The sequence below is a fragment of the Terrapene carolina genome, unplaced genomic scaffold, assembly GCF_002925995.2.
Source record: "Terrapene carolina triunguis isolate 2854851 unplaced genomic scaffold, T_m_triunguis-2.0 Scaffold69, whole genome shotgun sequence".
Classification (NCBI taxonomy): domain Eukaryota; kingdom Metazoa; phylum Chordata; order Testudines; family Emydidae; genus Terrapene; species Terrapene triunguis.
This window is the reverse complement of record NW_020664420.1, coordinates 61,318-74,953: the sequence shown is the minus strand read 5'-3', so window position 1 is coordinate 74,953 and position 13,636 is coordinate 61,318. Positions and strand designations below refer to the sequence as shown.

Genomic DNA, 13,636 nt, shown 5'->3' with positions numbered 1-13,636 from the left:
ACTCGCCTCACCCCAAACACAGCTGGCACTGCCAGGCTGGTCTGTGTTGAACTACTGAGAGAGCTTCAACTTGGCTTTTTCAAATTCCCCAGTGAAGTGCAGGTATGAGAGAGAATAGCAGGACCAGAAGTTCTCAGGCAAGATTTGCTAATCTTAAGAACGCCACACCAAACAAAGACACACAAGATTTTAAATGTGGCAGAACACAAAAATGTCTATCAATATTTATAAAACCCAAACCTCACCAGCAGGACATTGTATACAACAGGAAACTGAAGGGGAAAGTCAGTTCCTCTTTCTAAATACAAAGTTAAGTGCTCTTACACACTTATTAAAAAGAAAAGCCAAACACCACTCACCAAGATAGACTTTATCAATAGCTAGCTGAGTCTGTGTAGTTTTGTTAGAATGTAAGCTCCACGAAGCACAGTGTGCCATCTTCTGGGTTTTCTACAGTGCTGAGATCATTGCCAGCACATATGATAATAGAAGCCCCTAGCAGATGCTTCAAGGCTCAAGACCTAAAAGCTATACCACTATTAGAAGCTATAGGCTCATGTGAGACACCAAGAGTGGAGATCTGCAGAGGCAATTTTTTTTTGAAGAAGAGGAGTAGATAAGAATAACATTGGTCAGAGCCATTATCTTCATCCTGGCAAAAGGATCAGCTATCAGCAGGTACATAAATCAAGTAACTAGCTATCAGCAAATCACTAATAGCAAGGTCTTTAGCTACTTTCCGGTTTCAGCATACGGGAACCTTAGACCACTTAACCACTTAGGTAGGACATACAGCATCTCAACCAATATTTTCTCTTTTAACTTTATGTGCAATTAGTAGTTGTTTTATGAAGGTTCAAAAAGAGATGGACTCCCTGATAGACAGGAAAAGTTCTTATCAGCCAAGCTCACCTGCTTCCATCTCTTTTTCACTCACTGAAAATTATGCTGGAAATTTAAAAGGCTATTTCTAAAACGATAGCAAATTCTCTATGAAGCACACGTTGTCCAAAAGGGCTCAAGGAAGCACCCCTTACCTTTTCCCTTAGACTGCAAAGAAAGGGATTCCTCACAGCTCCCACCGCAGTACAGTTGAATCAATGAACTTGACCTGATTTACTGATCCAAGGGTTGCTTTAAGTAATAATTTCTTACCTCCAGTCCATGTATTAGGGAAAAGGGCCATGGAAATGCCAATCACAGAATAGTGCAAGAACATTTATATACCATAAGACAACACATTACAGTACAGCTCTGACAGCAAGTGAAAGGGTGTTTCAGTGGGATCGGCAATATAGTAATTAAAGAAATGGTGAGGGGAGAGAGCTTACCTGCTGCTCCTTCAGCTTGGCAGCACCAAGCTCTGAGAGAGAGACAGTCAGTTTTTCTTGCTGTTCAGATAGATACTTCTGATATAGGCTCAGGAGTTCCTGGCATTCTCTGTATTGCTGCTGCAGAGGTAAGACAGCAAGTTAAGGGAAAAAAATATTCCGTATTGAAAAGTTAAAATCTAACAAATACCAAATTTATTCTGTGTAAATCTGTTTTGGTCCTGTGGTAACTGAAGCCATAAAATGCACAGTTCAGAGAAAGACACACCATGTGTGCATGGCGTGTGTGTGGGGGCGGGAGGGTGGAGATGGATGGTTACTATGGATGTGCCTGAAGGGAAATGAAAAGACCAAGAACAAGTGCAATCTTATCCCCCACCCATAAGACAGAGACGAACCTTCACCAAATTTACAAACACTTGAAGGGGAGGAGTACAGGAGGTAGGTTATGACATTTCAGTTAGCGCAGTTACAGCCCTCTTTACATATGTGGTCCTATTTGTATTCAGCTAAGGAGGATAGTGCCAATGCTTTAATTATTAATCGCCAACTCGGTAAATATTCCACTTTTTAAGTACAGCTATGGATTTGATGCCCACATACTCAGTTTGAACTACTGATGGATCATAAACACAGCCACAGTTGCAGGACTACAGGCCTTTCAGAGACCAGCAATGATTTTTGGATTGTTATCTGCAGAAGCAGCAAACTGTGGTATTTGCAAGGATATTAGCGATAGTGTCCTGCCTTGCTTGCAGCACTGAAATTCCAAAAGGAGATAAATCTGCTCTTCACCTGTCATTGTGTAATTCCCTCCCTTGCTCATTTAGCATGGTAAACCATTTATGCTTCCCCCTCATTCCACCCCTCCCCGATTTCAATTATGCATGCGGATGGGATAAGGGCTCAATGTCCAAAGAGATTACTCTGAATAAATACTTTAATAACAAGTCATCACAATTAAGGTAAGGAACAAAAACTTCTTCAAATATATAAAATGGTGTTGAGTTACAGATTTCCTTAACATTTTTATGATCTAATCATCGCTTCTGGGCAAATTCGTGTTGCAATCATTTTTGCCAATCATGGCTGCATAAATAACTCACCGCTTTGTTATTCCCCGTTACGATCCTTTTAAAAAAAAATGTTTTTAAAAGAGCTAAAAATGGGATGAGCAAAGCTTTTTGGGGAGGGAGCAGAAGGGAGGTGATTAAGATCTAATGCTAAAGTAATAAGGAGAGCTTCTAAAACACCTTTGCTCAGCATCTTGAGATAAAGGAGGGTACAAACAATGGTCTAAACAAGCTAATTGCTTTTACTAGTCAATCCATCTGAAGCCTGAGCAGTTTTACATTTCTGTGCATTTTGTCAGAGAGCACCAAAAGGCTGAAGTGATTTGTGGGGGTCTCAGGAGTCTCTGCCAGCTATGATGTATATAAAAGGAATTTTTTATTCCGGCTGTAACCATAGGCAGTAATGTTTATAGTAGGTGAACATATTAGCCTGGACGCAGGGCATGAATTTTACTGTAGAAAAAGCCAGTACATTTATACGGCCTAAGAGTTAAATGTCAGTATTTGAAGACAAATTATAGGCAAATTCATTTAAACCCATGTTATGTGGCAGAATATAAAAACAGACAGTCCTATCTTTATCAAATTTTTATGTCTCTCTTAATTCACTCTGCTTCCAACAGCCCCGCCCTCATACAACAGGACTTTACCCCACTATCTGCCTATTGCTGTTCCCTATCGATGTGGGTGAGTGGAATGTATACCCTAATGGGGCTTTGGGGTACACACCTAGTGGGGGCATATCTATTCTTGTTCTTGCCAGTGCATTACACATAGTTCTGTATTTCAAACATGAAAATTATACAGTATGAGAGTCACACCCAAAGAAACGAATACAGTGGGAATGCATTACACCAGAGGGTCCTAAACTCTGCTCCATGGGCCACGGGCAACCTTGAAGCACTTGCTGTGCACGTGATGATGTCTCTTCTTGCTTCTAGCTGCTCCATTTAATTAAAAGAGAGCTGAAAACATGACTTGCTTCCCTAACGTTACTTCTACACGTCAGTAATGGCTGGCATTGTCGAAAGGATATTGTGCGTTCACAAATGGGAGGGGTGATGCATGTGCATGAATGGGAGGAGAAAAGTCCATGAGACTTTTTCCCTTTTTAAATATGGTTCACATTGTGACAGTGGCTAGGAATCCCTGCATTAGACGATAAAACCTTGTTCATTCACACAATACTAGAGACATTCATTGTGAAGTAACGAGTAAGCAATCAAACAGAAAAGGTATAATATATCAGTGTTCTCTGTTCATTCATTTAGACAAACGTAGCTTAGTTTTAGCTATGATGATACTTCTTACTAAGCTAGTTCATTTACTGCAGTATAATTTTCTAAGACGCAAGCCTTACTATGAGATATTACTCTTCCACTCTATTAAATCTTTACTAAACATGGGGAAAGAGCACCTTACTTTGTAGGAATTAACAAGATTCTATGCCATACACAAATGCAAACAGGACCTACACCATTTAATTGCGAATGATTCAATGGTGATACAATGATGATGATGAGGAGGCTGTGAGTACCTATATAGACACACAGGCTGATCAAATACTTTCACAATCTGCTTTGAAGAAACTCACAAATTTCATGGGGGGGAGGGAGGGGAATAAATCTATAGGACTACAAATCCTAGAATTGAAACATAGCTAAATGCTCAAATAAGATCACATCTCTTTAAGAGTTCAAGAGTCCAAATACTGGATTAACAACATATTAATTATCTGATTACAGCTGTTTAGGATTTCACTGAACTGTATTCTCATTTGTTGCACAAAAAATTAACACTTGAGTTACTGTAATTTGTTACGCACAAAAAAGTTTGTTAATGCAGTATTAAGCTTGTACAGTAACAAGAGAATCATGAGAAGTCAGGAAATGCAAAGGTTCAGGTTTTAACAGCAATATTAATTCACCATGCTGCATATCCTGTCTATTTTATAGGATTCATTTAGAGGAACAACAGATTAAAGTCACAGATACCGAGTTCATTTATGGCTCTTAGAAGCAAAAAACCTTGCTTTGAGAGGTTTGTCTTGGAGAACCGGGATTGCCCAAGCAGCAGGTGCTAGTAGCATTATGCTTGTGGAGGCCAGAAGCAGACATACTTCCAGGGGCACAAGGGGTGGTGAGTAAAGTGGGTAATATGGTGGCTGTTAATGTATGCTCCTCCCCAGCACTGCCTTTCAGCTGCAAACTGACATACAGGGTTGGGGCAGGACCATGGCTACCGTCTACCACTCCAACTTGCCCCCTCTGGGGCATTTAGGATTGTTGGCAGTACTAGCAGCCCCCTCATGAGTTTAGAAGTATAAGCAGCTGTATTATAACTACCAGTTTCCCAGTAGTTGGAGAGTCAAGGGCCCTCCCCACAGCATCCTTAGGAAAAAATAATAGCAAATACCACACATCTACACGGTAGGCATGTTAACATTTGCTTGACTTTTTGTAATGTTCACAGTGCAAACTGTAATGTTGCAACAACACAGCATTTCCCCTCCCCCCGGCACCCCCTCTCCATTTAATTTCCTAACATTTGGTTTGTTTGTTTTTAATTGAAAACCTGGGGGTTCGACCAGGGGCTCCCCCAGAAATTTTTCACATAGTACGCACAACTGAACCACTAGTTTAACTTCACATGGAGCCACCACGGTCTGGCCCGGCCGCCCCTCCGTCAAGAGGCCAAATTTCAGTGAGTGACAATGCGACTTGGTGTACGAGGTTGCAGCTCCACTCAGGTTTGGCACAATGGCCTATCCGTCATGATGGAAGGGCTACTGGGCCAAATTTCAGCCACTCAGTTTGGGGGCCCAAGGCAAACTACCCCTTCCGCAGGTGGTGCTGCCCTTGCCAATGGTATGCACCACACATATGGTGTATACAGCTTTCATAAATATAAAGAAAAGGGTAGCATAAAATCCCTCCTTGGCAGCTGTACTGAATTACTTTACCTGTAAGGGATTAAGTAGCTCAAATCACCTAGTTGGCACCTGACCAGAAGGACCAATGAGGAAAGAAGATACTTTCAAATCGGGGGGGGTGGGGGAGGAAGGAGAGAGAATTTGTTTGTGGCTCTCTTTGTTTGTTCCCTCTCTGGACGGAGGGAGAGACCAAGCAGGTACAACATCTCCTGAAAACATACCTGGAGTGATCCATCTAAAATTACAGAAATTGTAAGTAAGGCAAGGAAATGCGTTAGGTTATCTTTTGTTTTGACTTGTGAATTTTCCTATGCTGCAAAGGTAGTTTTATTCCTGTTTTTGTAACTGTGAAGCTGAGTCCAGAGGGGAGTCCTCTGTTTTTAAATCTTTTTATTACCCTGTAAAGTTACCTTCCATTCTGATTTTGCAGGTGTGATTCTTTTACTTTTTCTTTAAAATAAAGTTCTTCTTTTAAGAACCTGATTGATTTTCAGTGTCCTAAAGACAAAGGGTTGGTATATTATTCTCAAGCCTTCCCAGGAAAGGGGGAGAAGGCGTTTGGGGGGATATTTTGGGGGAATAGAGATTCCAAGTGACCCTTCCCTGAATTTTTCTGTAAAACACTTGGTGGTGGCAGCAATACCGTCCAAGGACAAGGAAAGCAATTTGTGCCTCGGGGAAGTTTTAACCTAAGCTGGTAAAATATAAGCTATGGGGATCTTTCATGCGGGTCCCCACATCTATACCCCAGAGTTCAGAGTGAGGGGGGGAACCCTGACAACAACTATGGGCACCAGTGGGTTCTTTGGCTTACAGAGCCTACTTCCTCCAGTAGCTTCGCTAGTAAAGCTTTTCATTTCTGCATATTCACCTGTGTAACACTGAAAAACAATCAACCGGTGCATCTTTCTCTAACCGTACTCACTGCTTTACAACTTGATAGAATTCCAAACATGTTCCTTAATCTGCTAATCTAGAACATTTTCATATTTAGCCAAGCAGGGACCTCACAACAAGGACCAGTTACTTGCCAAAGTTTCAAAGTTCAATCTTTTCTGAATTATTCCCCTGAGGGCGGGAGGGAGGGAGGAAGGGGAAATAAGCACAAGGAATTTTTATTTAAAACATAAATTCTCACCCTTTGTTGTTCAAAATGATATTTCTTGCCTCAAATTTGTAAAGAGACGAAGCCTTAAAACAGAACAAGCATGAGAAGTTTCAGTCCCAAAAGGACATTTTCAAGAGGCTATTATCAAGGGAAGATAGAATTTTGAATGACATTGTTTTACAATCATAAACCAATGACAAGGGGCCCAGTTATCTACCTTGGGTATTTATATGGCCCCCATCACCATAGTACCAAGCACCTCACCGTCTTTAATGTATTTATCCTCACAACACTTCTGTGAGGTAAGGCAGGGCTCTTACCTCATTGTACAGATGGCAAACTGAGGCACAAAGAGAGTAAGCAATGTGCCCAAGATGACAAAGGATGTCTGTGGCAGACTGTGTTTCAGACTACTACGCTAACCACTGGACCTTCCTTATTCACAAGCCCATGTCATTTTGATCCTCTGCATGTAGATCTCCACCCTGTTTTAGAAAGTGGGAGTCAACCCATCCTGTCCTTCATGCAGCCCCTCACCCTGTGGAGGATTCTCTGCAGGTCCAGAGATTATGGGAAGAAGAAAAAGTGGAGTGAATCTGGGAAAGGAGACATATCATAAGAAATATATCATAAGTTATTAAAATATAAATAAAAGTTGACAATAGGCTACAGTATTTGCATGACTGCTCTATCTTTTCAAATGGTAAGGGTGTGCAGGCATTGGGGCCTGTGATCTTCGCAGGGCGTGGGGGAGGCTTGTCAGCGCACGTATCTTTTGCATGGGCTAGTACATTTTTCAATCCCTGCCAATGGGCAGATATCCAGGTAAATCAGGACTAGTTATCGCCCTTGACGGCAGTCTCAGCACAGAAGACAAAGACTGACACAGAGTGAACTCCCTTCACTCCTAGGGGTGTTCCCGCCAAGTCAGAGAGGAAGAAGATTGGTGCAGGTACAGGGGTTGTAGAACTTTTCACTGCCACTAGGCTGCTGCAGCTGTTCTGTGACAAAGAAAGGTCTTCAGTCTGGCACTCTACACCAGCACTAACCTAGGACCTCCTGTTGCACTGGCATGCACCATTGCCTTTGAATGTTCATGCTTTAGAAACGGCCTAGGACTGACTCAGATGCTTCAGAGTAAGAAATTTTGTCACCGGGCCAGTCAAACCTGTCTCTGGACATTTACATGTGGTCCAACCCAGTGAATTCAGTGTACGCTCTCTGAACAATACTATAAAAAAGTTGTTTGTAAGGCTTAAATTACATTTAAAAGTTTAAAGCTTATTATAATAGCAAAAAAATCACAAGATAAGCAGGGGTTCACGAACAGTCTTCGGGAACACTGATGACCCATCATCAGCTGTTCGCCTAAGTTCAAAGTAAATGTAATTAAAAGTAACCTGGATCTAAATTATTTTTTTAATTAAATCATCCAAGCACAACTTTTTTCGATATATTGACACAGTAGGTGATCAAAGCTTTACTTTCTCTTTCTGAAGCAATACAAAAATATTTTGTATATAGATAGGAGTAAAAACTACATCATTCCTTAAGAAAAGAAACGATATAGATGCCACTCCCATCTCCACCTGCAGGCTCTCCCTTCCTTCCTGATCAAGAACAAACCAAGAACCAATGTGATGTGGCTTCATCTACGCACACATGAAAAGCCATATGCACAATACTAGCAGTTTATTTTTTATAAACAAGCATGTTGTAAGAACATTAAAATCTACACCAAAGTGTTCTAAGATTCTAAGCAAGGGTAAGGCTGTGTCTAAATTGCACTACAGTGCAGACTACAGGGGGTGTGAATTCCAGAGTGCACCAAAATGTTGCACTTTTCCCCCTGTGGTTACTGCTGGCAAGAACTAAAAGCTGCCTAGTTGCATTCACATAGTCTTCCTTCAAACTGGACTATGTTAACAGAAACTAGGTACTTTTTAGTTCACACCAGCAGGGTCCACACAAGGCAGTAAGAGTGCAAATTGTGGTACACTCTGCAATTCCCCACTCCCCCACATAGTCCACAATGCAGCACAATGTAGATAAGACCTAAATTTAATTAGAAGATCACACTGCTCTTTAACGATTCAGTTTATTATACAAATTGTATTTGAAATATATGCACTACACACACTTATATCCTCCTCCGGGCCCCTGTTCAGTCCTCCTCAGAACGACAGGAACAATATGAATGCATTGCCACAAAGCAGTGTCTGGCCACAACACATGCTTCTTGGGCCTTCAAAGTTACACCACAAAAAATGTGGTTTGAACCTATGTGAATTATTGTTCTGTGAAAAGGTGAAGCCTGGTAACTTCCATGTAGCTTTATTATCTAAATTCTGAAGATGCCGTGAAGACTGAAGTTAATAAAACGTTTTATGAACAACTTCACTTCACTGGTTCTTATATAACTGAGCTTATGTGGACTGTCTGGCACAATCAGGTTAAGAAGCTGCTAGGGAAATTTCTGCACATCCATTTTTCAATGTATTAAAAAGGTTCTGGGGCAGGCGTGAATGCTGGTGCAAGAGTATTCAGTTCAAGTCACAACTTCCTTGAGATCTTCAGGAAACAAGTATTTGAAAGCACTCCGAAGGAGCAAGGTAAGTATAATAATATAGTGCTATGCTCTCAAATGTGAAGCACAAGAGACATGTTTTCATTCACACTTGAATATTTTAATGCTATTAAGCAGTAGCTAGTAAATTAATCCAAGATGCAAGAGTAAAAGAGGAAGACACATAAGGAAAAAGGTCACAATGCCCACAAAAGTTAAGAATCACACTCCTGTTTGAAGCATCATCATTATGTTATTGAATGATATACCTCTCATATAAAGGAACTGCTAATACATTCCCATTCTGTTTGAAGGGAAATTAAATTTACATTCTTTGGGAATATGGTATCATAATTAGTTCATGACTTGATTACACTTTGAAGTGAGCCAAGACTGCATATGGCGCATACAAATTAGTTAAGTTATGGTTACCTACCTTAAGCAAAAGCTACAGCATTCAGAACAAAGTTAGGGACTAGGCTAGGGTAGTCCTTTTGAGCTTTCAGACAGCATATGTACGATATCAGATTCAAATCTCTTCTGTTCCCATCTGGCATCAATAAGTCCAGAGTAACTTAAACATGCAGTTTCCTTTCCGTCTCCACCCATACCACCTGCACAGTAATTGTTAAAATTGATTTTTAAAAAGCAATGACAAGCACTAAACTTCCTATACTGGTCAAAGTACCAATATGATTTATTTCTACAAATAAGATGAAAATTACAGGCGCTCCAGTGACAGATCTACATGAGCTAGTATTCGCAGCTACCAAGCCACTTTATTCTGCTGAGCTGATGGCTTTCCTGAGTATACCTTTAAAATAAATTTGAAAACACTGAGATAATACAGTACAGCGTAGGGCATCTGAAACCTGATCAAACCAAAGGTCACTACAGCAAGACTAAAGGAACAGACTAAGAGCTTTCAAAGTTAAAATTAATTCCTCATGGTATGTGAACACCCTATTAACCCACAGAAGTCAAGTTATTTTACCTCAAAGTTCTTACTACAGACCAATGAGTTTCTTAATCTGAAAAATCAGAAACTTCAGTAGGTAGTTTGCTCAAGCAAGGAGCTCAGAATTGGGCCCTTATGTCTTAAAAATTATCATTGCTGGATGTGCCAGCTAGACAGCTTGCCGTCAGTGGGTTCCTGCCCAAAGGTGGGTAAAGACACAGCACACCACTTTTCATTCCATGTGAAATGCACACATGCTCCAGCACCCATATAATAAGCATGAATAAAAATAAACACAAAAAAATTAAAACTGCTCACACAACTTTCCCCCTGGGGAGAGGGAGAGAGAAAGAATGAATCACACACAACAGATACTAGTTAAGTTGCTTAATGCACAAGTAAAAGGTGCTCAGATATCACGGTGATAGACACAATGTAAGAACTGAATAAACAGAATACACACAATACAAAACATTATTCTTTATAAGCAATTGCTAGCTCCGGCATATGCAGCAATAGGGCTTTATTCGTGGTTTAAAAATTGTGATAGTATAGAATGCTCAAACAAGGGCCAGAAAAGAGAGAGAGAAATGAGATTGCACCTGGATTCATTAAGGAAGCTTTGCCAAAATCCATATTGATTTTAGAATATACAAATTTCCTTTAGCATTTCCTTGGGTGGTGCAGCCATTATCTGAGTTGAGTGGATGCAGTTTCTCTTGGAAATGGTCAAGAACTGTATTACTTATGCATTTGTCCATCGTATGATCCTTCTGATGGGGAGCCTTGAGGATTTAGTAGTACATGATTTCTCCCCAGTAATACTCACAGCATCTGTGAAGGGCTGCACATATTTAATCATGTGCAGTAAAAAAGTAAACTCAACCTGTGCTGTATTGGAAGAATGCAAAGCCAAAGAGAGTACTACACCTCCCACCACAACCAAAAAAAAAACCAACAAAAAACCATGCTGTTTTTTCCTTTTACATATTTAGAGTGCAAAATTAAAACAAATAAAAGGAACACTGCATAATTTAGCTGTCATTTTCTATCAAATTGCTCATAATTGTAACCATAAAATGATAATATTCTACCATATGTGCATCTGCAAAGATGACAAAAGCACTGGTCAGCTCCACAGAGAAGAAAAATAAAGCTAACGCTCCCCTTAGTGGTCATTGATGGGGATTGCAATAGCCTAACATTTTATAGAGCCACAGCATTCTTCCTAAATGTTAAGAAGAGAGTAACTGTCAAACCTGGAGGTTAATTTTGTCATATAGAAGGGTCTAACAATTCATTATGAAACATGCAAGTCAACTGTGTAATCCTACTGATACCATTCTTCCTAAACTGAGTCCCCTTTATACGCGTTCATTCATGGTATTACATAAAATACCTATCTCTAGAAATGCTCGGTGTTTATTTGGAGACCTTTGTGAGAATTTAAAAACCTTTTATAGTAGCAACTGTTACTGTTTCCATTAAAGCTATTAGTCAGACCAATACTACTTGACATGCAAACAGCTGTGTTCTTTTCTCTAATTTGACAACAGACCTCCTTTAAGGAGTCTGAGAGGAAAAAAGGTGGTTTTAGCCTGTGGGGAAAATGAGGTATCTTATATAGCAGAGGGATGCTCATCCTGTTCCATCAAGGCACACTAATGGGAGTTATTTAACAGGATAAAGTATGAACTCGGTGGCAGCTGTTTGGAGGACAGGGTGCGGGGCTATCAGGAGATGAGAAAGACACCAGGGCTGTAAAACCTGAACTGACTCAAGGCAGAGCTACAGGACCGCCATCTGAATTAAAAAGCATGCATATTAAATTAAAAGGGTGGCTGCTTTGCAGAGAATGAGAATGTAAGATCACAAACCAACAGCTCATTTTATAACGAAGCTAACCAGGTTTGGTCCTGGTTAGTATCGGAATGGGTGACCACCAGGGGATACATAGTGCTCTACGTCTTGTTGCTTCCTTGTGAAAAACAATCATCACTCTTCACAATTTTATATATTTGATGCCTCTGGCTGAAACCTTCTCTTCTGGACCTCAAATAGGAATAATATTAAGAGACAAGCAGATCCTCCTTAAGCCACGTGGCAGCTCCACTACGCTCAGATACAAAGGTTTTCAGTTCAATTCCTTGCTGCGACTGAGTCCTCAACAATCAGGATAAATCTTTTGTTTGTTGTCACCTTCCTCAGTTGCCTGTTTGCAGCCTGCATTGCCTACATCAGGCTTGGCTAGTGTGACTTCTTATCAGAATGCACTTAAAGCAGCGGCAAATAGTTGAAGTGTATCATTCCCCATCAGTAAAATGGGCATCTGAGCCCCCCTATGTCTTGTGATCCTTGGATGAAAAACACTAAGGCTTGTTGCTGGACAAGGATGGGGAGAAAGAAAAGCTCAATATGCCAGGAAGGCTTGCCCTTCTTGTGGTACTGTTTGCACTGGTGAAATAACAGCCTGCATGCTGTTCTCATTATAACTATACAGAATCATAGATCATTCTAGCTAATTTTGTTTTTCCTTTTAGAACTATTGCTATTTTGACAGCTTTTCTAACCTTGTTAGAACACAATCTGCTAGCAACACTGTTGATGAGGGAAATGCAAGGCGCTCTCTTCTGAAAGGCAGTCGAGGTCAAATCAACAAATTCTGTACAAGTATTATTACTAATTTTAATTTTTTTTTTAAACAAAAATCTCGTGTGCCAGCACACGGCAGAGAGTCATTTTTCTGTCATGTGTATCAGCTGCATCTCTGTAATTTAGATGCGTATTTCAGAAGGACAAAGGCTTCAGAAAGTTAGTGCTTTCTTCTAGAAACTGGCCTTAAATGCACCACACTGAGAAGTGCTGGTTACACTGAACTGAAGCCAACGAAGAAAAGATTTAATAACAGTCTCATTATAAGGTTCATTGTTGTAGGACTACTTAATATACAAGATTAACACATCTTATCTCCCAGTTTCACTGAAACCTATTATACCCCTCATTAATACATGCACATTGCTACATCATTTACAAAGCCAAGCTCTCAAACAGTATTGTATGAAAGAGGGCGTGTTCTGCTGCTTTTACTAGTGCTAGTCTCTCTCCAAGCAACCACTGTGCACTAATATGAACCCTATGGCTCAGAACGCAAGACTTTGTTTAGAGAAACTATGCAGTTCTCTTTAGAGCTGAGAATTAAAAAGACAACTTGTTTTCCTTCACTCGGATTTAGCTATCTGTATTTCAGTTCCTCTAGTTCCAGATCGAGAAGGGGACACACCATTCCACTAGCTAGCACAGACAAGCAGAACCATTGCCACCAAAATCTGAAGACATTCTGGTGTTCTCTGTTCCCTTGTGATTCAAGATTACTGAAGAGATTAAATTAAAGAAACAGAACAAAGAACCATGATTAATCATGTCAACAAAACTTCTAGAAATATTCTCTCTCTAGTAGGGCCCAGAAATAGATCTCTCACACACAAGCACGCACACACAAAAACAAACCCTTGAGTGCTAAATACAAAACAGAAGCCCTAAACTCACAAATGTTCACCTGCAAACGTTAAGTGGGAGGATCTCCAAACTAGTGTACCTCCAGTACAGACACTACGTTTAGATAGGAAAAAGCATTTTCCCCCTCCTACACCTTCACCTCCAGTATGGAA

The 13,636-nt window shown here is 40.4% G+C and overlaps 1 protein-coding gene across 1 annotated transcript in view; it reads right to left on the bottom strand.

The window, feature by feature from the left end:
* KIAA1328 (KIAA1328 ortholog) overlaps positions 1–1,451 on the bottom strand; it is a gene marked incomplete at its 5' end in the record, with an annotated part of 149,770 nt that extends 148,319 nt beyond the window's left edge. The window contains one exon of the mRNA XM_026649214.2: positions 1,332–1,451. Within this exon, the coding sequence (XP_026504999.2) occupies positions 1,332–1,451 (120 nt within the window). The remainder of the gene's footprint in view (positions 1–1,331) is intronic.
* Positions 1,452–13,636: the final 12,185 nt, after the last annotated feature.